The following is a 25,775-nucleotide window of genomic DNA, read 5'->3' as shown; positions in this document are numbered from 1 at the left end:
CATCGAAAAAGCCTTCAAGCACAACAGATATTTTTTATAAAACAAGCCATAGGTTTTTGTACCAACTAAATATTTCATAACTCTCGTTATGGCACGCCAATGTTCACTACCCGGCTTGCTTGTAAACTCGATGGCATCTAACCGCATACGCAATATCGTGCCTAGTGCAATTAGTCAGATATCTCAAACTTCCAATTAAGCTAGCATATTCCTTTTGATTTATCACATCATTTTCACTTTGAATAGGAAACAAGCGAACACTTGAATCAAAAGGAGTTGCAACATGCTTGCAATCAAGAAAGTTATATTTTTTCAAAATTTTCTCAACATAATGTGACTGGTCAAGGAATATTCCATCACATGTTTTAGTAATTTTTATTCCAAGAATTAAATTTGCCTCACCAAAATCTTTCATGTCAAAATGGCTTCTAAGAATATTTTTAGTTTCACCAATAACATTCATGTTAGAGCCAAAGATCAATAAATCATCAACATAGAGGCAGACAATAACATGTAAATTATTGCAAGACTTATGATAGATGCACTTATCACATTCGTTTGTTTTAAAACCATTTTCAATCATGCAGGAATCAAATTTCTCATGCCATTGCTTTGGTGCCTGTTTCAAGCCATATAGGGATTTAGTAAGTTTACACACTTTGCTTTCTTGGTGCCTTTCAACAAAACCTTCGGGTTGTTCCATATAAATTTCCTCATTTAGGTCCCCATTTAAAAAGCGAGTTTTACATCCATTTGGTGAATATGCAAATCAAAAATTGCAGCAATAGCAATTAAAAGCCTTATGGATGTAATTCTAGTTACCGGAGAAAAAGTATCAAAAAATTCTAGGCCTTCTAGTTGTTTAAAACCTTTAGCAACTAGTTTAGCCTTATATTTATCAACAGAGCCATCCGGTTTTAACTTTTTTCTAAGGACCCATTACACCCAATTGTTTTACAACCCGGTGGTAAATTAACTAACTTCCAAGTTTTATTGGAAATAAGTGATTCCATTTCATCATTTACAACCTCTTTCCAAAAAAATAGCATCATGTGAAGATAAAGCTTCTTGTAAATTGAGAGGGTCATTTCCAACATTAAAAACATAAAAATCAAGACCAAAATCTTTTTCTACTCTAGCTCTTTTACTTCTTCTTAACTCAAAATCATCACTTTCTTTATTTTTCAAATGTAAGTAGAAGAACTAGGTAGTGATAAAATATTTTCGTTAGTCCTATGACCCCCACTATTTTTAGAATCAAATGGAAATTTATTTTCATGAAAAATAGCATCACCTGATTCTATTATTATATTATCTTCAAGAATAAAAAATCTATAGGTTGTACTATTTGAAGCATAACCAAGAAAAGTACAAGTAGTAACCTTTTTACCTAATTTACTTATTTTGGAATCCATTAGCCTTACATAAGCTAGACAACCCCAAACTCTTAGATATCCCAAATTTGGCTTGTGACCTTTCCACAATTCAAATGGCGTTAATTTTGTCTTTTTACGAGGCACACGATTCAACACATAACAAGCAGTTAAAATAGCTCACCCCAAAAATTTAGAGGTGCACTAGACTCAATAAGCATGGCATTAGTCAACTCAACCAAAGTTCTATTTTTCTCTCCGCTACACCATTAGACGCAAGAGAATAAGGTGGAGTAGTTTCATGAATTATTCCCAATGATCTAACAAAAGAATTAAACTCATTAGACTCATATTCACTACTTCTATCACTTCTAATTCTTTTTATTTTTCTACAAATCGATTTTCAACTTCATGGAGATAAATTTTAAAATTTTCAAAAGCATCACTTTTATTTTTCATCAAGAAAACATATGTATACTTAGAAAAATCATCAATAAAAGTAATAAAATATCTATTTCCTCCACGAGTTAAAATTCCGCTAAGTTCACAAATATCAGTATGAATTAACTCTAACAATTCAGTTTTTCTTTCAACTTGAAAATGAGGCCTTTTTGTGATTTTGGCTTTACTACAAGCCTCACATTTTTCAAAATCCTTTTTAATCATTGGGATTAATCCTAGACTACTCATGATTCCCACATAACGATTATTAATATGACACAAAGGAGCATGCCAAAAATTAGTAGAAGAAAGCATGTAAACAGAACTAGTAACTTTATTCATCTCAACATTCAACTTGAACATCCCATCACAAGCATACACCTTTCCCACAAAAATACCTTTTTTCACTATTACATATTGATCAGACTCAATAATTTGTTTGAAGCCTGCTTTATTAATAAGAAAACTAGACATCAAATTTTTTCTCATGGAAGGAGTATAAAGTACATGTTTTAAAGTTAACACCCTTCCTGAGGTAAAACTCAACTCGACATCTCCCTTTCCAAGCACTTGAGTAGTGTGAGAATCACCAAGCATGATGGTTTTGGGCTCCTCAAATGGAGTATACACTTTGAACCAATCTTTGTCATAGCGTACATGACGGTTTGCACCTGAATCACCCACCATCCATCAACATTTTCAACCATATTATGTTCTGTATCACCGCCACAAGTGGCTCTTCTAACGTTCGCTCGAGGTGTAGGACCACGTTTCCGAAACTTGCAAAATCGAGCAATATGCCCACTCTTGCCACAGACAAAGCATGGTCCTCCATTTTGTGCTTGTTGATTTTGTGCTTGGTTGTTACCACTATTATTTTTCTTGGGAGGTCTACCATTATTTTTCTTGAATATTTTCTTCTTCGGCTTTATTGAGGTATTTTTGTTAGCATTAGGAGCAGCATTATTTGAATTAACCAAATTTACCATATTTGTGACGGGTTGTAAGTTGCTCTCTTCCATTTGCAAAAGTGCATCTTGGCCCCTTGCCTCTTCCTCCATGCGGATTCTCATAATCAATGTCTCAAGAGAGGTTTCTTTTTGTTTGTGGCGCATAGTTTTTTGAAATTCCTTCCATGAAGGTGGAAGTTTATCTATTATGCCACAAACAACAAGGTTATCTCCAATTTTGATCTCCTCGGACCTAAGCTCTCCAACAATCATTATAAAGTCTTGAGCTTGATCTACCAGCGATTTGTTGTCCACCATTTGAAAACGAAAAAATCTACCAAAAGATATTTTTTCGCTCCCGCCTCCTCCTGGTATCATATTTACCTCGCAACGCTTTCCAAATTTTCTTTGCGGTCGAGTAAGTTCTATCATAATAATCATAAAAATTATCGATAGACAATTAAGTAAATAATACCGACACTTGTATGAATCTTCATCGTACTTTTCAATTTTTTCTTGAAGAGAAATAAGTTCTTCATCATTCATGGAAGAGTTGTCTACTTTATTTGGATTCTTCTCAGTTAACACATAAGAAACATTGAAAAGACTTAAGTAGAAAAGTACTTTACCCTTCCATCTCTTAAAATGAGTACCGTTGAACCGAAATGGCTTGTTAAGATCTCCTAATTTGACATCCGCCGATTTTTCAATTGTAGCCATATAAATCTCCTCAAAATTGTTGGTGATAATACAATGAAATTACAATTACAATTGAAAAAATAAAATGAAGAAATAAAATTATCTTCGGCTGAGGCGCAGATATCTCGCTCTCTTTAAGGAGATTCAAGCCCACTGCAAAGAAATTTTACCGATCCAGCAGTAATCTTTCTGACTTGTCCCCTCTAGGATGCAACAGCTCGATCACGTCGTACAACTCAACAAACTCTGGACAAGATGTTGAGTCCAAAGCTCCACTAAAAAGAAGAACACCTTCCTTCAACTAATAAACTCTCTTTTTTTCCTTACTTTTCAAGAACTCTCCAAAGTATATATTTTTCTCTACCCCCAAAAGCTTAGGAAGACTTCTATTTATAGTTTAGAAAATCATCCTAGAATTGAATAGGACATGAATGGGGTAGTAAAATAGGTAGATAATGAAAGAATTATTATATGGAGGTTACATGAGTTACAAAGGAAGAATAGTGGCCATATTCTTACCACTAACTGATTTGGTTTAGAGGAAATTAAGGCCACAATCTGGTAACGTGGGAGAAGAATTGACAAAGGTTACATGGGAAATAAATTTGCCACTAACTCATTCGTGTAATGAGGCCCGAACATCAGCAGTAAAAGAACATTGAGGAACTTTAATATGAGGCAATTTAATATATTTTAATATTAAAATGCTAATAGGCACCATCACTCTTCTAATATCGCATTCTTCCATTTTATTATTTTTTATTGTTTCCTTTGCATCGATTATCATACAATTTGTTGTAGCTATTGTTCTCTTCTCCGTTGTTTCAGCATGACTTCTCCACTATTATATATTTTTCCATACTTGATTTTGTATGCTTTACTCGAGCCAAGGGTCTATTAGATTTCTACCTTCACAAGTTAGGGGTAAAGCTGCGTACACACCACTCTCCCCAGACACCACTTATGAAATTACATGACGAGTATATTTTTGTTGTTTATTGTAAATTATTCTTTGCATATATCTCCTTAAACGTCGTATTTAATTAACACTACCATCTCTTATTCTTTTTAAACTATTTTGTCGAGATAACTATCCTTAGGATCAGAGACCAGAATTTGAAACTTTAGTCTCTCTGCAATGCAATAGCAAGTTATGTTTTGTGTATTTATTGATCCTCTAAATGAAACTTAATTCTAAAAAATGATGCATACATAGTTCATGAAGATGGTCCTGGTGATGTTCAGGACACAGAAACTAATGAAGGTGAGGGTGGGGTGGGGTGGTAGTGGGGGTCGGGGGGGGGGGACATATCTGACATAGGAGGAGGACAATAGCACACAGTAATACATTCACGTGCACTTCTTCAATTGTATCCTTCCAAAATCCTAATATCAGAATGTCCCTACACACACACCCTACCCCCCTTCACTTACTAAAGTCAGCACAATGCAATTTACATACATATATATACACACACACACATCTATCTCCATCTCTCTGTACCTAGCAGCTTTCTCCCACACGTGTCCCTTTGTACTCTTCTGTATTCCCCAATGGTGTGCACCTCAGATCTTCTGCACCAGTTAACGTTGCCTTGTTTTTATTAAATCCAATCTTTGCTTTGGAATGGCATCTCCTCTTTGCTTGAACCCACTAATTCGACTACTCTATTTATGTTTCCTTTAATAATTAAACCCAATATTTTTCTGTAAAAGAAAAGTGCCTTTCAATAAGAGGGCGTATCTTCAGCTAACAAAGAAGTCAATATTTACATTATAAAATACGTGTTCGAATGTTAAGTGATGCTAGTCAATAGATGAAAGATAGCTAAAAGCAATTGGTTTAATCCTGGACATGATACGTTAATATTGAGTTCTATCGTTGGTTGCTGTGAATTAAAAATATTGTATAGCTATTTTTAAGGTTAAGTGTAAGATTTTTTCGAAAAAAAAAAAAAAAGGTTAAGCGTAGATTGTAATTGAAAAATCAACATTACTGCACCGGGAAAAGAAGTAATTGCAGACATTAATCCAAAAAAAAAAAAAAAACTAATATAAAAGGAAAGATTAAAAAAATTGTTGGAATTTGGCACTAACATTATTCTTGGTTAAAAAAAAGTTCTATTTTTTAAACAAGTACTAGTAACAATCTTTTTGTTCGATGCTTATTTCAAAAAAGGAAAAGAAAAGAAACGAAAATCTATGATTTAGCATTAATAATTCTATTTTTAGTAACAAGTTATCACAAATCTTTTTGCTCCGTGGGCTATTCTTTTGATTTTGAAATCATTACCAACTTACCAAATGATCAGAATTAAGAAATCTAGAGCTGGATCTTGGGAATCATATACGAGTCCAGAGCCAGCATTGTCATAAATATATTACTCTCCAAAAACACTCTTAACAAAAAAGTGCTACTCCCCAAATACCACAAAAAAAAAAAAAAAAAAAAAAAAAAAGTGTAAATTTTATGGGTCATGGATAAAACCCAGTAACCCGGCCCATAACTCTCTTAGCCGCAGGTCCTGCTTGGGAAGTAGAATCAAGTAGCATATGCATATCTATCTACATTTCTCTCTCTCTAAAAGTAGTTTTTTTCCTATCAAAGTTCCCATCTTTCAAACTCCTCCGCCCAAAAAACTCCTTCATCCTTACCTTCTTACTAGGGTTTCTTGTTAAATCACTTCATACACTCAAAAACACTAAAAAAAAACACTCTACTCGATATATACATACAGAAGTGATATGTATGTGTTTGGTCCTACTCATCAAAAATCTTAGAGCACACTAGAGAAGTTGTGTGTTTGTGTGCGTTTGTGTTTCTCTCTCTACTGGGATCTATACATTCTTGTTCATCCAAGAAGAGCAAATCTGAAGAAAAGGCTATGCAATCAAATTATGAGATGGCTGGGATCCATCATCAGAGAAACCAACCGCCAGCACAAGTGGAAGAGCAGAAACAACAACAAAGATTCTTGATGGAAAATGCCTCAACTTCTTCACCATTTTACCCAATAAACTCAAGTTATCATTTCCCTCATCAACAGCCACATCCACTTCTCCAACAAATCCACCATATACCCTTTACTCAACAGTTTTTTCAGTATCAGCAACACCCCCATTACAGATCCATGTTAGACCATCAACAACATCAAGAAATAAGGCTAGACCCCAGTGCGGAAGTCGAAAATAATGATTTTTTTCCTTTAAGTTTCAAGTTGGGTATGGAAGGTGATAGTGTTAGCAAAGCATCTAGTGGTTATGGGGAAGAAGGAGAAATTAGACAAGAAGATGCTTTGATTCGTGGGAGTGAGGGATACTGTACACAGCCTCGACAAACTTCTCTAGCTGTGTCTCATTGTTGGCAAAACCAAGAAGATTCTGCTATTAAACAACCTTTCTGGTAATTTTTTTGTGCACTCAATCACATGTAAATTATAATTACTCTACTACTTACTGCTATCCCCACCGCACACCCTATTAATAGCCTACTCTATTATTTAAATTAGGGTAAATTATTTATTCCTGCTTAGATCGTCTACAATTAATATCTCTTTTATTTTATTTTTTTCTTTCCTCGTTTTTGGGTTTGTAGGAAGCCCCTTAATACGGAATTTTCAAATGGGAATAACAACAGCAATGAAAGTGAGAAGAACAAACAAGAAGAGGATCAAGAAATGTATCCACCTGAAGAAATCCAGCACCATCAGCAAATTATCAAGAACTTAGAAGAAAATAAATGTAGAGTATTATTTGGAGAGTTAGAAGCCATTTATGCTACAAATGCTGATAACACTAACGCTACTACTAATATTCATCGAATTGCATCTGAATCTGTTCTCACTGCTGAAGATTTGCCAACGAATCACAATGTCTGTATTCCTGTGGTTTTCAACGATTCTAATCAAGCCAGTGGTGCCACCACAGCCATGGCCACAACTATTGCTGGATCAGAAAGTGCATCCGTTGGAGAAAGAGAAGCAGAACTTGAAGTAGAAGCGACAAGGGGCGAAGTTAATAAAAGGAAGAGAAGGAAGAAAGCAAAAGAAGGGACAACAAGCACTTCAATGACAAGATTTTTCGAGTCCTTAGTGAAGAAACTCGCGGACCACCAAGAGGATCTACAAAGGAAGTTCATGGAAGCGATTGAGAGATTGGATGAAGAAAGAAAAGAAAGGGAAGAAACGTGGAGGGAGCAAGAATGGGCAAGGCTCGAAAAAGAAGCAGCTGCTAGAGCACATGAAAGAACCTTGGCTTCAAGTAGAGAAGCTGTTCTTGTTTCTTACTTGGAAAAACTCACTGGTCAAAAGATCAATTTTGATCAACCAATCAAGAATGAAGACAAAAGTTGTTTGAGCTTGGCAAAGTTGAATAACAAGAGATGGCCTCAAGTTGAAGTTGATGCTTTAGTTCAGATTAGAACTAACTTGGAATCTAAGTTTCAAGAGGCTGGTCCGAAAGGGCTACTTTGGGAAGAGATAAGTTACTCAATGGCCTCAATGGGATTTCAGAGAAGTGCTAGAAGATGCAAAGAGAAGTGGGAGAATATGCATAAGTGTACTGTCAAGAGAACAACAGAAATCACGAGGGAACAGTTCCATGATGGAAATAGTAGTACTGCAACTGCTGACTTTGTAAATCAAGGAAATGATACTGTTGATCATTTGGCTACTGTCAATCTACCTGAGGGGAATGGTGAAAAAGATAAACATGGAAATGGAGAGTACAAAAATGGAAGTGGGAAAGAAGCTGTGGAAGAACTAAAAGAAGAATAATGATGAATGAATTAAGGATTCATTCATCAGAATCCAGACAAATGAGACAGCCAAGCTAAGAAACATCACTAGTTCCTTTCAGGTGGAGCCTTTTTTTGCGCTTTACTTTTTCTCTTTTCTCATCATTTCTTTTTATCTGTGTACTGGTATTTGTTCATCCTGTCATTTCTTTTTCTTCCAACACTGATATGAGTTTCCATGTCGTTTCTGATATTTTCTAGTGGTTTAAAATGTGAAGTATTGTGTAGGGAATACCATCATAACTTTGTCCCGAAAGACATGCAAAACATGGTGTCTTGTATCATTAGCACATAGATGAAGTTAATGCAAAAAAAAAAAAAAAAAAACAAAACAAAGAAAAACAGTACGCATGAAATGAAAACCTAGGAAATGTTGCTTAGCAAACATGATGAAAGATTATACTCCCTCCGTCCCATTTTAACTTTTGCTTTCGTTTAAAAAAGTTTTCCCAAAAAAATTATCACTTTAAAAATTTAAGGCTAAAATTGATAATTATTTTCGACTATACTCGTAACATTAAAGGAGGAGCAATAGTTCTTTTTAATACTCTTTCTGTCTCAATTTATGTGATATTTTTGACTTTTTGAGGGTCAAACAAGAAAACTTTTTCCACGATTTATTCGTATGCTTTTTAAATATTATAATTGTTAATTAATGTGACTTATAACTTTTTATATAGTTTCTAAATATGTAATTATTTTTAATAAAATCGTATGTCTGAATTCACGGTCAAAATAAAGAAGTCTGACTCCCGAAATTCGAGTTGTGTTACATAAATTGAAACGGAGGGAGTAATGCTCAATTCTAAAAAAATATCTAAGAAAATCTACTCCCTCCGTCCCAATTTATGTGGCATCTTTCAGATTTTGAGATTTAAACAAGTCTTCTTTTACAATAATTTTTTTATATACCTTTCAAATATTTTTAATTGTCAATTATTGTGACTTATAGTACTTATTACGTAGTTTCCAAATTTCTGATTTTATTTTAAAAAAACTTAAAGATTCTATGTCTGAATTCATGGTAAAATTAAATTGTGACTCTCAAAATTCGAACTGTGACACATAAATTGGGACAAAGGGAGTAATAAATAGAGGTAACTTAGTAATTAAACCTTGTATTTATTATTTTTTTAATCAGCGTGAAAAGAGATAAAATAATAATTAAATTGGGACGGAAGGAGTATAATTAGTTTTTTTCGCACCACCTTAACTCCCCTATGATAATATGTTGAGGTCTACATTTTCTTTTATTTGCTTCACATTTCTTGTCATCTGAATTTAGTACGGGTGACCGTATTCGCAATATGCGATTGGGGCATGCATTAAATATAGACTATAAAGTACATTTCTTTAAGGGAAAAGGGTCAAAAATACGCCTCCATTACAAATTTGGATAAAAAATATCTCTCCTTTCATTAAAGTTTTTAAATACACTCATGTCTTAACGGAAATTTCCAAAACAACCAGATTTCATTTTTAACTCCGCTACATTTAAACCCGACCCAGCTAAATAAAAAACTCATATGGGTTACTCGCTAGTGTGCCTAGTGCTCCAGATGTAGGACTCGGAAACAAGTTGGTCGCATATAAATTTTTTTATGTAGTTGGGTCGGGTTTAAATGGAGCGGGTTTAAAAGTGAAATTCGGTTATTTTTGGGGATTGGAGATTTTCGTTAAGATAGGGGTATATTTGAAAACTTTAATGATGGGAAGGGTATTTTTTAGCCAAATTTATAACGGAGGATATTTTTAGCCCTTTCCCAAAGTAGAGGGGCATTTTTGACCCTTTTCCCTTTCTTTAATTCACTCAATATGGTGGTCGTGTGTCAACGGCCAAACAAAATTATTTTCTTGGTCTTTTTAGCCGTTGTAGCCATTCTTTGAGCGATGATTATATTGGCTTGGAGTTCATTGCTAGATGTGGTCCAAACTTTTGAGGTCTGGTGTAAGACGATGTGTACTGTATTACAATTGTTGGGTTTGGTCTTGCTCCAAAAATATAAAAATAAAAACAGTGAATTTGAATTTAAATTCAAGCTATACTTGATGTTTCGCGTATCCAAAAGAATACTGGCTTCTAATATGGTTTTCCATGGATCAATGCATTCATATGCTTGTATTATAATTTTTTTATCTTCATAAATTTCAAAGGTTACAGCATTCACAAGTTTGTACTCATATTTAAAATTTGTGTGCAAAGACTTTATTTAATTTCATGCCTCCTTTTTGTTTCTGTGGCTCGTTTTATTTCTCTTCCCCATTCTAAGTTTCTCTATATTTATTGTCTTTGTTACTTGGTGTCCGGTACCTGCATTAGAGGAATGATTAAATTCAAATATTTAAGTTTCTTTTTCTTTAAACAAACAAGTAACCGTCTCTAATTTGAGGAGATGTATTTCTTTTGTCAATAAAGTAGAGAGCAGAAGACTTAAAATTAAAGAAAGGACAGAGCATTTGAGTTTTCTATAGTGTAGATACATGACAACTGAAATTGAATCTTATATGCAAGTACTTAAATATTTTTTAATTTATGAAGGGAAAAGAAAGGTTAAAAAAATAATAATAAATAAATAAAATAAAAAAGGTAGGCATAGGTTCCACAAGGGGAAGAATGTTGGTGTGAAACGAGGGGATTGCGTGAAGAGAAGTGGACCCGAAACTTTTTTAATCCAAAAAATAACTTTTGGAATCAAACTAATCCTTTAAAAAAAAGAACCAAACTATCTTGCACGAGATACGTGTGTGAAAGGACCAAACCGTAACTTTTGAGTTTGGTCCTTTCACGCACAGATTCTGTGCGTGAAAGAAGGAGGGTACTTTTTTTTTTTTTTTTCCTTTTTTTAAGCTATCAAAATCACTTTTTTTTTCATACTTTGGGCAAAGATTAGTCATGTTTCAAAACCCCGAAATATCAATATTTTATATAGAGCTTAATATATTTTTTTGCGTACAATAACGTCAGCTCATTACATCAAGTATACCTAAACGTTTGGATCGTCATTTTAGGGGTTGTAGAGTGCCTCGAAGTAAGTTTTGTTTGGTTGGAAACTTGTCATCTTTAGATCTAAGTGTCATATTTTATAGGGTTTTGATTTAAGTGTTTTGAAATAAAAATATTGTATTAAAAAATAATTCATCCAATACGAGAGGTTCAATCAAGGTATAATATATCTCATTCAATGCTCCCACCAAGGTTTGATCCCATGTTGTTGGCATAAAAAAGAAGTAAGTAAAAAAGAGAGGCTAAACCACCAAGCCAAATTGGTGAAAGCAACAAAGTAGACACTTTCTATTTTTTATAATGTTCACTAATGTTATCTAACTCGTTTTCATAAATTGAATTTTGAACCTCGAAATTGACATTCAAAACATCATTACCACGGGATTAGCATCTCGAAATAGATTTTTTATCATTAGATTTTTACTAAAGAAGAATCAAATTTTTGCACAAATTTGGGACAAAATTCAAATTGAATGGGATAACGGGCGTTTTTTGAAAAATCGGCTCGGCCAAACCACCTTGTGGCAGTTTGTCCGCGTAGATCTCGAAAAAATACCCCATATCAAAAAAAAAAAAAAAAAATCACGTAAATCGGACATTCAAGCGCAAAGTTATGACCATTTAAAGTTTCAACAATTTACAACTAGTTTTCTACCTATGCTCCTGTCCTTATTTTTTATTTACGTGAGTGACAAGCATATGTATACTTGATGTAATGAGCCGATATTATTGTACGCTAAAAAAATATTAAGTTCTATATAAAATATTTATATTCCGACGTTTTGAAACGTGACTAATCTTCGGTCAAAGTACGAAAAAAAAAACTTAGAGATAACAAGTTTCCAAACTTACTTCGAGGCAATTTACAACCCCTAAAATGACGATCCAAACATATATGTATACTTGATATAATGAGCCGACATTATTTTACGCTAAAAAAATATGAAGTTCTATATAAATATTTATATTCCGGTGTTTTGAAACGTGACTAATCTTCTGTCAAAGTACTGAAAAAGGCTTAATTTTGAGTTTGATTTCCAAAGAACAAAGATGACAAGTTTCCAAGCAAACAAAACTTGCGGGGACTCTACAACCCCTAAAACGACGATCCAAACGTTTAGGTATACTTGATGTAATGAGCCGACGTTATTGTGTGCAAAAAAATATATTAAGTTCTATACAAAATATTGATATTTTGGAGTTTTAAAACATGACTAATCTTTGCCCAAATTATGAAAAAAATGCGATTTTGATAGCTTAAAAAAAGGGGGAAAAAAAGTACCCCCTTTCACGCCGGATTACGTGGTGAAAGGACCAAACTCAAAAAGTTACAGTTTGGTCCTTTCACGCACAGATTCTATGCGTGAAGCCTAGTTTGGTTCTTTTTTTTTTTTTTAAGGGTTAGTTTGGTTCCAAAAATTATTTTTTGGGTTAAAAAAGTTCCGGGCTCAAGAGAAGTAGAAATTAAAAAGGAATATCCACCAATTTGGTTATGAATCAAAAGGTAAGGGTAGATAGAAGTAAATTGGTATGTCACGCTTTACCATGCTTTCACCTTTGTGTTTTCAGCATCTCCAATCAATCCATCCAAAATTGGTTACAACAGATTGGAAAAATATTTATCCTCCCCCCCCCTTCCCCCCTTCCCCCCCCCCCCCCGAACAATCAGTCTATCGGAAGTTAATCATCAGCAAAGGGCTCTATCAGAGATTTCAAGTTCGAGTCCTGAAAATAAAAAGATCTTTGATTTAAACGCTTTCTGTCACGCCCCGAATCATGGCCTGGGCGAAACACGGCACTCGGTGCCATACTGCATGTGACCGAGCGAACCACATGGCTTGCCGAATCATCATGAGGCATACATGAGCGGAAATATAGCATGAACGTGATGAGCTTTATAAAACATGAGATGTCATAATAATTTAATGAAACACTTGTTTAAATCATAAATGCGGAAATAACGGAGTTGAGCCAAAGATGGATAAACACCTTGCATGTCTAACATAACTAAACCGACTAGTCTATGAAACCTCTAATCATGAATCTTGGTAGGAAAACGTACTTGCGGACAAGGCTCTCCAAAGATACCTTTAAATGCATGACTAGTAAAATAAAGATAACTGACTAAACCCCGAACAAGATGGGGCTCACCAATGAGCTGATACGAGCAAATCCTACTGAGCAGATACGGCGTCCTGTAAATACGTACCTGCATCGTGAAATGCAGGCCCGGGCAATAAAGGGGACGTCAAGCATTGAATGTCTTGGTATGTAAAAACCGAATGAAATAACATGGGACATAAAGTAATAAAGATAAGAACGAACGTGAAACCGAAACACAGGTTATGAGCATGAACATGAATACATATATAATATAAAGCATGAGTAAAAATATCATAAGTAGGGAGAGCAATAACTTATAACCGATACATGGTGCAGTGCTTGCGTCCCGCCCGGCGAACACTCGATCCTTGCCCGGGGAACATGAGATTTAATAAAATATGAAAGGATCCGGTCATTATGAGATATCGTCGGGACATGGGTGGAACGATCCTCATCCTACGGTGGCTACGTAGTTTCGGTCGTGCGAAGCCTTCCTCGGTAATTAAAACAACTCCCAAAAACTTGAACATGTAAAATAAGTGGCACTTGCTTTGTCCACGGTTTTCATGAATATAACTTGCTTGTATATGGATATCATGAATCATAGCTTACTTGCATGAACTTGTAAAACATGTATAGTATTTTCTTGAAAATAGCATAATATATCATAAACTAGCATGCATGAACCCATGGAATGAGATATATGGGTTTTCATGGATTACGGATGGATTCTCAATAATCATAAAGAAATATTAAGAACTCAATGGTGGAATTATAACAATTCCTACATAGTATAATCATGGACTTGGACCTAGGGTTATCATGAGCATGGTATAGAAACCCTAGTTTTAGTAGAGAATCATAATTTATGGATTATGAGGCGTGGGGAAGAAACAATGATGTTCCCACACGTAGATAGTAACTCTACATACCTGGTAATGCTCCAAACTTGAATCAAAGACTTTAACTTTGAAGAAGATTTCCAAAATCTTGAATTCTTGAACCTTGAGATGGGTTTTCTTGAAAACCCTAGGTTAGGAATGATGATTTCTTGTTTAGATTACAAGGATATATATTAGAATTGACTTGGAATGATTAGAGTAGGCTTACCTTGGTGTTCTTGATGATGGGAGAGAATAGAAGGTCGTTCCAGGGCTTGGGGGTGTGAAGAATGAAGTGAAAAAGCCTTAAAACGAAGTTTTATAATTGCCGTCGGACCCATTTTACGCCCTATTTTACGTCCCATAAAAGTTTTACGGACCGTATGTCTTACCGTACATTCGTTACAGTGATTTGGGCTTTCTGGGCCAATTTTACGGTCTGAATATACGGCCCGTATAATTTTTACGGCCCGTATATTCTACCGTATATCTGCAAAAATACTGTTTTAGTAAAATGGGCATAAATTTTTGTACAGATGTCCGTTTGACCTCCATAATATACCGTTGGAAAGGTATTTCAAAGATCTACAACTTTCAAGAAGGACATTTTCCCAATTTCCTTACATATTTTTCCGTAATTCGACTGGAAGGCAGACGTATCAAAACTTAGCCGATTCTATAGACTTTTAAACGCCTTACTATTAGCCATATTGAGATGATCATATCTCCTTGCTCTGATCTCTGATTGGCCTGGTCCTTATATCGTTAGAAAGCTATTTTTACGTACTACAACTTTCATTGAGGGTACTTTCCCAAATTCCCAACTAATCAAAGAGTTATCCCGCCCAAGTAGGCACATCAACCATTTTCGCAAAACGTTCAAACCTTCAATTTTTCCGCTAAAACTCTAACGTTACAGTCTAACATGAGTTCTAAGATACGAGGTGTTACAATATCTCCCCTTGGGATCATTCGTCCTCGAATGATGGGTCTTGGTTAGGTATGGGACTGGTCATGGCATGAATACATAAACGTGATGAAAATGACATGAAACATAAGAGCTTGACATGATTACATGAAAACATGGTCATGGATCATCAGAACTGAATACGTGATTACATATAAACATGTACATGGGAACATGAAACTGATTAGCACCTACACGAACTAGAATCATGAAACCATTGTCCTCGATTCATAATAATGATTAAGAGTTACTACTAACTCTAGAATTTACGAAAATTATGGTAGGACTCCCTTCGTAATTCGGACTCTCATGACCTTTCTCAAACGCCTGTCAGCCAACTAAAGTATCAACATAAACCTCATAGGGTATCTTAATACGTATGATACGGGATAATCTTAATTACTGAATCTTGAATGTGGCTAACATGAATATTGAGCTGGCCTGAACACATGATTATTGGCTGAATGATTACATGATTACTATACATGGGGTTTGGAAGAGAATTTGTAGGCATGAATGACATGAGTACTGGAAAATAGGCACGAACATGACATGATTACCTGGACGTGAGGAGCATGACGTGGGACATAAATACATGAAGAGTAGGCAGGCATGAAAACATGAGTGCTAAACTTTTATAAGATACAAACACGTGTAAACATGGACATCAAAATGAGATCTGAATGTCGAAAACATGATTGTTACAACATGAGGGTTGAATACTGAGCGCAGGTAGGATCTGAACACTTAGGGACTTGATCATAGATGTTCATGTGTTACCACGATAAACATACGAGATAAGAGTACGACTTAGCCTCTGAATGTAAGTGCAACTCCGTGCGCATGAGATAGAGTTGAGTCATATACTAGGAATATGATTCTAAAATAGGTATTCATAAAGCTCTAGCATAGGAATGACATGATACATCAAGTCTGAGTAGAATAGTTTCGAGATAAGTACCATAGAATACCTGAAGAGATCTCACCATGAACCTGGAACATACCTTACTTCGAACCTTACCTTGTTCGCTCTGAAATATAAATATGAATATCTTGGCTTACCTTACTTATTATTGTAAGTGGATCATTAAGGAGTGAGAGAAAAAGATCATCCACACGAATCAGACACTTCATCTTCGAAGATAGACATGGCATGGGTGCATCAGACTGAAGAACATAACATAGAACATCTATACATGGAAATGGGACTAATATGGCATAAGACATGAATACATGAGTAGCATGGCATGGGGCATGAGAAACACGATGTTTACATAAGTAATTCGAAGCTACTTACCCTCATTTGGACATTAGGTCATGGATACTGAAGTGTGAATAAGACATAAGTGTGACTTAAATGGAGTATAAGTTGTAGGCTTCACTCTTGAGTACTTAGAGACATAGGGATGGATAAGATATCACTTTTGGAACTTAGCTATACTTACAGAATGGGACATGGTTAAACATAGTTTACTCTTATTACGTAAGTCGACACCCTCATTATAAAACTCATGAAAGAAAGGATCATAAGCATGAATGCTTCGTTCGTCAAGCACCTAAGGCATAAGTAGAAAGTTACCTTGAACTTAAACAGGCATAGGTACTTCGGAAAAGAAAATGGCATCCTTTGTGCCAAGCTACGAGCTGCTTTAAAACATTAGCCAAGGAAACATAAGCACGAATTACATAGAATCATAGTTTGGGCATCCATCTTGGTTCACCTTCATTATTATCTAACAAAATCATTGTTACGATACCGCTATAAGTGGGATGCATAGCGAAATGGATTGGGGCACGAGTATGTGGTAACATGGAGAACATAATCATAGGAGTCAAGATCATCATCAGATTTGAAAAACACTTAAATGCTAGAACATGAACATGAGTATAATAGCATGATAGATACGTGAGGCATGAATGCGGTCTTTAACCTTGGACATGAGTACAACCTGATGTGAGAAACATGAAAGAACCTTCCCTTGCATAGCTTACTATCGTATAGAGTCTTAATTCTTTTATCTTAAACATGGAGTGTAAAGCTTTAACAAAGGCATAAGATAGGTATGCTAGGCATGTGTGGAGAGTACGTTCGGGCATTGGTACTACATAGTGCATGAATTATTCTAGAATTGGAAATGTTACACTCTTCAGAAACCTTTATTCGCCTAAACGTGATCTCGCCGACATGACAAAAACGAATTCCACACACTTTATCTTAGCTACATGAAACCGTGATCCTCGACATTATCCTCGACGCCTATCAACTTACGAAACACAACATCTATATATCGACACCTTATCATATTATCTCCCCCTTAGTTCAAAAGCGTACGTCTAAAGCCTCGTGGATCCCTTAAGTTAGCGATAAGTGGTCATCTAGTGGTTCCGCTAATTTCCTCTAAAATACTGACGACTCATTTATTTATCTTACTTCAAGCAAGTCTTACTTAGTAGGAAAATTGGATTACTTAAATGAATGGGTTTCTAATGTACATAACCGGCATAACCCGGCTTTGTCGATCTTGGGAAAACTCTTTTCGATAATTCTTAAAGACTCTTCTTCGTAGCTTTCTCTCTTCTAGTTAGATGGTTTTTCTTCTTTCACCCATGTCTATACCTCGAATTTAACTTAAACCCTTTGGGTTCTAATGCGCCTTCGGTGTATTTAGACGATTGCCCACTCACTAGTATTAACTTGACTAAGTAACTCAAATCATACTTCTACTAACTCTGCTAAAATTTCTAATTCACTGTATCTACTCAAACTTACTTACTAAGCTTCTGTTACCACTTGCTAGTATCATATTCTCTAATTCTTCTCTGAGTACTAATGTGAAACATAAGGTTATTTCTAACTTCTCCTCCTCATCTGACTTTTTAGTATTACAGGTGGTTGGCTCTTAGGCTATTTCCCACTTAAAACTACCATGGACAACTATAGACATTAACTTCCTAACATGTTACCTAGTAGGGTCATAAATCTAACTATCAATCGCACAATAACCACATAAGACATAATAGATGTAGGGCATAATATCTCATATGTGACAAGGAGGAAAATTATTGGCATACCTATACACATCGGCACATCGAAGTCAAAATCTACCATATCATGATAACGTGCTTCGATCCACACTTAATCCTAATACTTCATCCCTATCGGTTTTTATCCGAGTACTACGGCCGGCGAATTGTTGAATTGGCTATGCAGTGCGGGGGAACTTACTAACGTCTATTGTACTTGGTCTAAAATTCTCTTTGCATATGCCTAAACCACAATTATAACACACTATCCGAACCCATCCTACATCATCTGCGTGTCTTTTTCCACACGTTACCTTGGGGTGCGAAAAACCTTGTTATCCTTTCACTTGTGGGCAATCTTTCACGGTCAAAACCAACCCAAATAAAACATCTATGGGTAATAAATAGCCTACCCCCGATGTCTCTTATTACACTTACAACAAATAGGATTAAAAACCCTAGTTTCATCTTTGGTCCGAAGCACTAGGACATTTGGTACTTGGCGAGGGTTAAATGACCTACGATTGCGAAATTGAAGAATTAGAACTCTCGGAGTCCGAGAGTTCGTCCCCGAAAAAAATGGTAGCCTACGGCTCGAAGTTGCCTTTCTCTTAGTAGGCATTTTCGAAAGAATGCAATGCGCGCGAGTCGAATAACTCCCGATAACTTTATCTGAAAGCAACACGTCGATAATGATTAGTTTCCACTTCCTCATCCGTTGAGACAAGGCGTATTTGGTAGAATGGGGAACAACACACGAGTTCGAGTGATTTAGAACACATAGCTCTATTGCACGATCTAGAGTTGAAAGAAGTGAGACAAATCTTAAATGTCTTGGTGGTCAAGGAGTTTTTATATGTGTGGCGCGCACACACATATAAAAGTGACTCACCGGACACGGTTTCATAGTGACCCCTAAGACAACGAACCTGGGCTCGATACCAAGTTTTGTCACGCCCCCGACCACTGCAGGGCGAAACACGGCACTCGGTGCCATGCTAAATGTGACCGAGCGAACCACGTAGCTGGCTGAATCATCATGAGGCATACATGAGCGGAAATATAGCATGAACGTGATGAGCTTTATAAAACATGAGATGTCATAATAATTTAATGAAACACTTGTTTAAATCATAAATGCGGAAATAACACATGAGTTGAGCCAAAGATGGATAAACACCTTGCATGTCTAACATAACTAAACGACTAGTCTATGAAACCTCTAATCATGAATCTTGGATCGGAAAACGTACTTACTTTGGGACAAGGCTCTCCGGCATACCTTTAAATGCATGACTAGTAAAATAAGGATAACTGACTAAACCCCGAACAAGATGGGGCTCACCAATAGTGATACAAGCAAATCGTCACGTAAATACGTACTGCGTCGTGAAATGCGCCCCCGGCAATAAAGGGGACGTCGGCACATTGAATGTCTTGGTATGTAAAAACCGAATGAAATAACATGGGACATAAAGTAATAAAGATAAGAAGCGAACGTGAAACCGAAACACAGTTATGAGCATGAACATGAATACATATATAATATAAAGCATGAGTAAAAATATCATAAGTAGGGAGAGCAATAACTTATAACGATACATGATGCGGTTGCTTGCGTCCCGCCAGCGGAACACTCGGTCCTTGCCGGGGAACATGAGATTTAATAAAATATGAAAGGATCCGGTCATTATGAGATATCGTCGGGACATGGGTGGAACGATCCTCATCCTACGGTGGCTACGTAGTTTCGGAGCTATCTCGAAGCCTTCCTCGGTAATTAAAACAACTCCCAAAAACTTGAACATGTAAAATAAGTGGCACTTCTGTCCACGGTTTTCATGAATATAACTTGCTTGTATATGAATATCATGAATCATAGCTTACTTGCATGAACTTGTAAAACATGTATAGTATTTTCTTGAAAATAGCATAATATATCATAAACTAGCATGCATGAACCCATGGAATGAGATATATGGGTTTTCATGGATTACGGACGGATTCTCAATAATCATAAAGAAATATTAAGAACTCAATGGTGGAATTATAACAATTCCTACATAGTATAATCATGGACTTGGACCTAGGGTTATCATGAGCATGGTATAGAAACCCTAGTTTTAGTAGAGAAGAAATCATAATTTATGGATTATGAGGCGTGGGGAAGAAATAATGATGTTCCCACACGTAGATAGTAACTCTACATACCTGGTAATGCTCCAAACTTGAATCAAAGACTTTAACTTTGAAGAAGATTTCCAAAATCTTGAATTCTTGAACCTTGAGATGGGTTTTCTTGAAAACCCTAGGTTAGGAATGATGATTTCTTGTTTAGATTACAAGGATATATATTAGAATTGACTTGGAATGATTAGAGTAGGCTTACCTTGGTGTTCTTGATGATGGGATAGAATAGAAGGTCGTTCTAGGGCTTGGGGTGTGAAGAATGAAGTGAAAAAGCCTTAAAACAGTTTTATAATTGCCGTTGGACCCATTTTACGCCCTATTTTACGTCCCATAAAGTTTTACGGACCGTATGTCTTACCGTACATTCGTTCCGGTGATTTGGGCTTTACTGGCCAATTTTACGGTCTGAATATACGGCCCGTATAATTTTACGGCCCGTATATTCTCTAGTATATACGCAAAAACTACTGTTTTAGTAAAATGGGCATAACTTTTTGTACAGATGTCCGTTTGACCTCCATAATATATCGTTGGAAAGGTATTTCAAAGATATACAACTTTTAAGAAGGAAATTTTCCCAAATTCCTTACAGATTTTTCTGTAATTCGACTGGAAGGCAGACGTATCAAAACTTAGCCGATTCTATAGACTTTTAAACGCTTTACTATTAGCCATATTGAGATGATCATATCTCCTTGCTCTGATCTCTGATTGACCTGGTCCTTATATCATTAGAAAGCTATTTTTGCGTACTACAACTTTCATTGAGGGTACTTTCCCAAATTCCCAACTAATCAAAGAGTTATCAACTTGCCCGATGAGCACTGCTCAACCATTTTCGCAAAACGTTCAAACCTTCAATTTTTCCGCTAAAACTCTAACGTTACGAGTCTAACATGAGTTCTAAGATACGAGGTGTTACAATCCCTTTTAATAAACTTTATGGGAAGTAAATTTTAATTACTCGGGGCAATGAATATGATGATCATACCCAAACAATGACAGTTAGTTTCCATCCAATACATAAAGGTCTCCAGGTCTTTCATTATTGTTTCCTTAATAAGGGCTTGCCTTATGTGCCCAAACTGCTCCACACAGTGCATGCTAGGGGAGGACGGGCGTACCTTGGTACGTAACTGTATACGGTAAAAACCGAAGCAATTTGCACTCGGTGAGAACTGTGGTAAAGCTTAAAGCCGTCCGATGTAAGATTGAGCAAGTATAAGGTCATTAGCTATCGATGGGAACGAGAACCGAGAGGTCGTGAGTTCATTCAACTTAGCGTCAAAACCGAAGGTATGTTGATGGGCACAGAAAACCCGAGCCTGAAGTGAACACACTCAACATAGGCTCAGAGAATCCGTTGTGGAACAGGCCACGCGTCATCTAACCGTTCCGCCATTTGCACTGACAACAGTACGGGTGTCAGACCATACGGACGCCGCCTTATCCATTTTAGGGTTTTTTCTAGAAAGGCCTTTCTTAGATTGTACTAAGGCCCATCTATTTTTAGCTATAAATAGGGGTGTATCCCCTTATTTTTTAGGTTGGATTTTCATTATTCTTGATACTTGTAATCTGAAAAGGAGGCATTGGAATTTTCTTAAGTTGTTGGCTCGGTTAAGGAAAGCAATCACCAAAATCGGACCAGTTCTCAGAGTTCACAACTTGGTTTCTTAAGTTTCATTTACTATTATTTATCAATATACTATCATTAGCTTGCTATTATTACACGTTAAAAATTAATCTAACCACACATCCTATCAGCCACTTTGTATACGGTAAAAACTAAAGCAATTTGTACTCGATGAGAACCGGGGTAAAGTTTAAGGTCGTCCGATGTGAGATTGAGGAAGTACATGGTCGTTGGCCATCGATGGGGATGAGGACCGAGGGGTCGTGAGTTCATTCAACTCAGCATCAAAATCGAGGGTATGTTGATGGGCACAGAAAACTCGAGCCTAAAGCGAACACACTCAACATAGGCTCGGAGAATCCGTTGTGGAGCAGGCCACGCGTCATCTGACTGTTCCTCCATTTGCGCTAACAACAGTACAGGTGTCAGACCGTACGGACGCCGCATTATCCATTTTAGGGTTTTTTCTAGAAAGGCCTTTCTTAGATTGTACTAAGGCCCATCTATTTTAGCTATAAATAGGAGTGTATGCCCTTCTTTTTTAGGTTAGCTTTTCATTATTCTTGATACTTGTAATATAAAAAGGAGGCATTGGAATTTTCTTAAGTTGTTGGCTCGGTTAAGGAAAGCAATCACCAAAACCGAACCAGTTCTCAGAGTTCACAACTTGGTTTCTTAAATTTCCTTTACTATTATTTATCAATGTACTATCATTAGCTTGCTATTATCATGCGTTACAGCTTAATCTAACCACATATCCTATCAACCACTTATAAATTTACTTGTTATCCATTTTCGAGGGTAAACAGTTTGGCGCCCACCGTAGGGCCTAGGATAATAGTGGTGATTAATTTGCAACTCCTTTTTTCACTTGTTCTTTGAAATTTTGTGTTTCAGATCCATTCAAAATGGTGAGCAGTGGTTAGTCCGGCACGTGAACAATAATGAGATTATCGTTGAAAATGATAACAACACCGAAGTGCCAAACCCGAACGCACCACCTGTTGACCCAGCCAACCCAAATGTTGTCAACTTGATCGAAGGCCTTATCAGAATACCGTCAACCAGGACAATGTCGCCCTTCCGGCCACGGATCCTTTAAATAGCAATAATTCAACTACTTTACCTCGGGCTCAAGCCTGAAAGACTCCGGATGTTGCGGATGAAATTAGCTTACGTTTGATAGTTGAAATGTTCTAGGAACAACAGGTCGCTACAGCTCAGCTCCAAAACAAAGACAACAAAGCAGTATCGACAAAGCCAAATCGGACTACCGAACCAATGCGAGAGGAGCCACGGATAGTCCAGAGCGACAACAGATCCGGGGCTAGTACATCTACTGAGGTCTTGAAAATGCTTGACATATTGGCTAAACGAGTCGAATCAACTGAAAAAAGGGTGGAGACGTATAACTCTAGAGTAGATCAAATCCCGGGGGCACCTGCAATCTTGAAAGGACCAGATTCGAAGAGATATATCCAAAGGCCTTTTCCTCTGAGTGCGGCCCCGAAGCTGATCCCGAAAAGGTTCAAAATGCATGATATCCCGACTATGATGGGACGACAAACCCACAGGAGCATGTGACTTCGTACACTTGTGCCATAAAGGGCAATGATGTGGAAGAAGATGAAATCGAATCAGTGTTGAAAAAGTTCGGTGAAACATTGTCTAAGGGGGCACTAACTTGGTACGATCATCTGGCCGAGCATTCCATCACTTCTTTTGAGATGCTCGCAGATGCGTTTATCAAAGCCCATGTCGGAGCCAAGAAGGTATAGGCAAGGAAAGTAGACATCTTCAAAATCACCCAAAGAGATAACGAACTACTCCGAGAGTTCGTAAACAGGTTCCAAAGGAAACGAATGGAACTCCCTTCGGTCCCGGAGGAGTGGGCAACTCAAGCCTTTACTAAGGGTCTCAACCCACGAATCTCAACTACCTCGTTCAAATTAAAGGAAAACTTGTTGGAATATGAGGCAGTAACTTAGGCCGATGTCCATAATAGGTACGAATCCAAGATTCGGGTAGAGGATGATCAACTTGAACTTCCACTTGGACCAACAAGTGGAAGTAAGAATTCTGAGAGATCGAGGAGGAATTTCGAACCGAAGATAAAGTCATCAAAGGATAGGTATCGACCGTATGCTCAACCCAGAAATCCAGCTTTAAGTCGGATAAGGGAAGAAGTGGCTCCGGTCATCTTTCGAGTACAGGTGATAGGCGAGCTGATCGCGAATCAAGCAGTCGAGGCTTGCTGTTTAGAGGTGACGCCGGTGGGTCAACTAACAATGGGGATATTCCGAGGTTATCAGAGTACAACTTCAACATTAACGCGACAGATCTTATCTCGGCGATTGGCCATATCAAAGATGCCAGGTGGCCGAGGCCATTAAGATCCGATCCAGCTCAAAAAGATCCAAGCGTGATGTGTGAGTATCATAGGACTCATGGTCTAGAACCGAAGACTGTCGCCAATTGAGAGAAGAGGTGGCTCGGTTGTTAAAAAATGGTCACCTTCATGAATTCTTGAGTGAGCGAGCCAAAGGACACTATAAAGGTAGGGAAAATCATAAACAGGTCGAGCCCGTGGAGCCACAACACGTGATCAATAGGATAATCGGAGGAACGGATAGTCCATGAGGACCGATGATGAAGAGAACAAAGGTTTCAATTATATGAGAGAAGCCGACCAGGGATTAAGTGCCGGAGGGATCTATTTCCTTCAATGATGAGGATGCGGAAGGCATCATTCAACCACATAATGATGCGTTGGTAATTTCTATCCTTATTTTTAAATCTCAAGTTAAACGTATTTTGATTGACCCAGGTAATTTAGCCAACATTATTCGATGAAGAGTAGTAGAACAACTGAGGTTGCTGGACCAAATTGTTTCGGTAGCTCGGGTTCTCAGCGGATTCAATATAGCAAGCCAAACTACTAAGGGAGAAATCTCTTGGCCGGTCAACATCGACAGAACTATTCAGCAAACTATGTTCTATGTCATCGAGGGAGAGATGAAGTATAATGCGTTACTCGGTAGACTATGGATTCATAGCATGAGGGCCGTACCATCGACATTACATCAGATGTTAAAATTCCCAACTCCGAAAAGAATAAAAACGGTCCATGGTGAACAACCCACAATAAGGGAGATGTTCGCAGTCGAAGAAGCCCTCCTCATCCTGAAGGAACCGGCCTAAAAAGTTGTTGAATCAACAAAAGGCAAAGATACTAAATAGCAATCAAAGAATGCAGGCCCAGATGAAGAAAAGGAAGAGATGAGCCTGAGCTTTAAAGAAGATGATTTCAGTGTTCCCAGATCGTTTGTATTACCGGATTGTTCGGACTCAATCAAGTCTACCAAGAGGAGCTAGAATAGATTATCTTGTTTGTGCACTTTCCGGATAGAAAGGTATACCTGGGCACGGGGTTAACCTCGGAGCTCATTTAGACATGACAGGTGTGCCACCGGAGGTGTCGATGCATAAGCTCAGCCTCGATAAAAAAAAAAAAATTCTCCAATCAAACAAAAAAGAAGACCGATGGCCGAATTAAAGCATGCCTTCGTCAAAGAGGATGTAACAAAGCTTTTAAAAATAGGTTCTATTCGGGAGGTTAAATACCCGGACTGGTTAGCCAATGTCATCGTTTTGCCAAAGAAAGGTAATAAACTTAGAATGTGTGTTGATTATAATGATCTGAACAAAGCAT

At 37.0% G+C, this 25,775-nt stretch overlaps 1 protein-coding gene across 1 annotated transcript; it reads left to right on the top strand.

The window, feature by feature from the left end:
- Positions 1–5,991: 5,991 nt before the first annotated feature.
- On the top strand, positions 5,992–8,501 carry LOC132029567 (trihelix transcription factor DF1-like). The gene is made up of 2 exons (XM_059418834.1): positions 5,992–6,866; positions 7,059–8,501. Exons 1-2 carry the CDS (start codon positions 6,349–6,351, stop codon positions 8,236–8,238), a joined length of 1,698 nt encoding a protein of 565 aa, XP_059274817.1. The 5' UTR covers positions 5,992–6,348; the 3' UTR covers positions 8,239–8,501.
- The last annotated feature ends 17,274 nt before the right edge of the window (positions 8,502–25,775 follow it).

The sequence above is a fragment of the Lycium ferocissimum genome, chromosome 9 (assembly GCF_029784015.1).
Source record: "Lycium ferocissimum isolate CSIRO_LF1 chromosome 9, AGI_CSIRO_Lferr_CH_V1, whole genome shotgun sequence".
In the NCBI taxonomy this organism is placed as follows: Eukaryota; Viridiplantae; Streptophyta; class Magnoliopsida; order Solanales; family Solanaceae; genus Lycium; species Lycium ferocissimum.
Note: the sequence above shows the minus strand (reverse complement) of the source record. Positions and strands in the feature narration are given on the sequence as shown.

What these genes read in the sequence shown, in the direction of transcription:
- LOC132029567 (XM_059418834.1), top strand. Translation starts at nt 6,349, where the DNA reads ATGCAATCAAATTATGAGATGGCTGGGATCCATCATCAGAGAAACCAA. An exon ending in GCTATTAAACAACCTTTCTG is followed by an intron (nt 6,867 to 7,058) that starts GTAATTTTTTTG and finishes TTGGGTTTGTAG; the next exon opens with GAAGCCCCTTAATACGGAAT.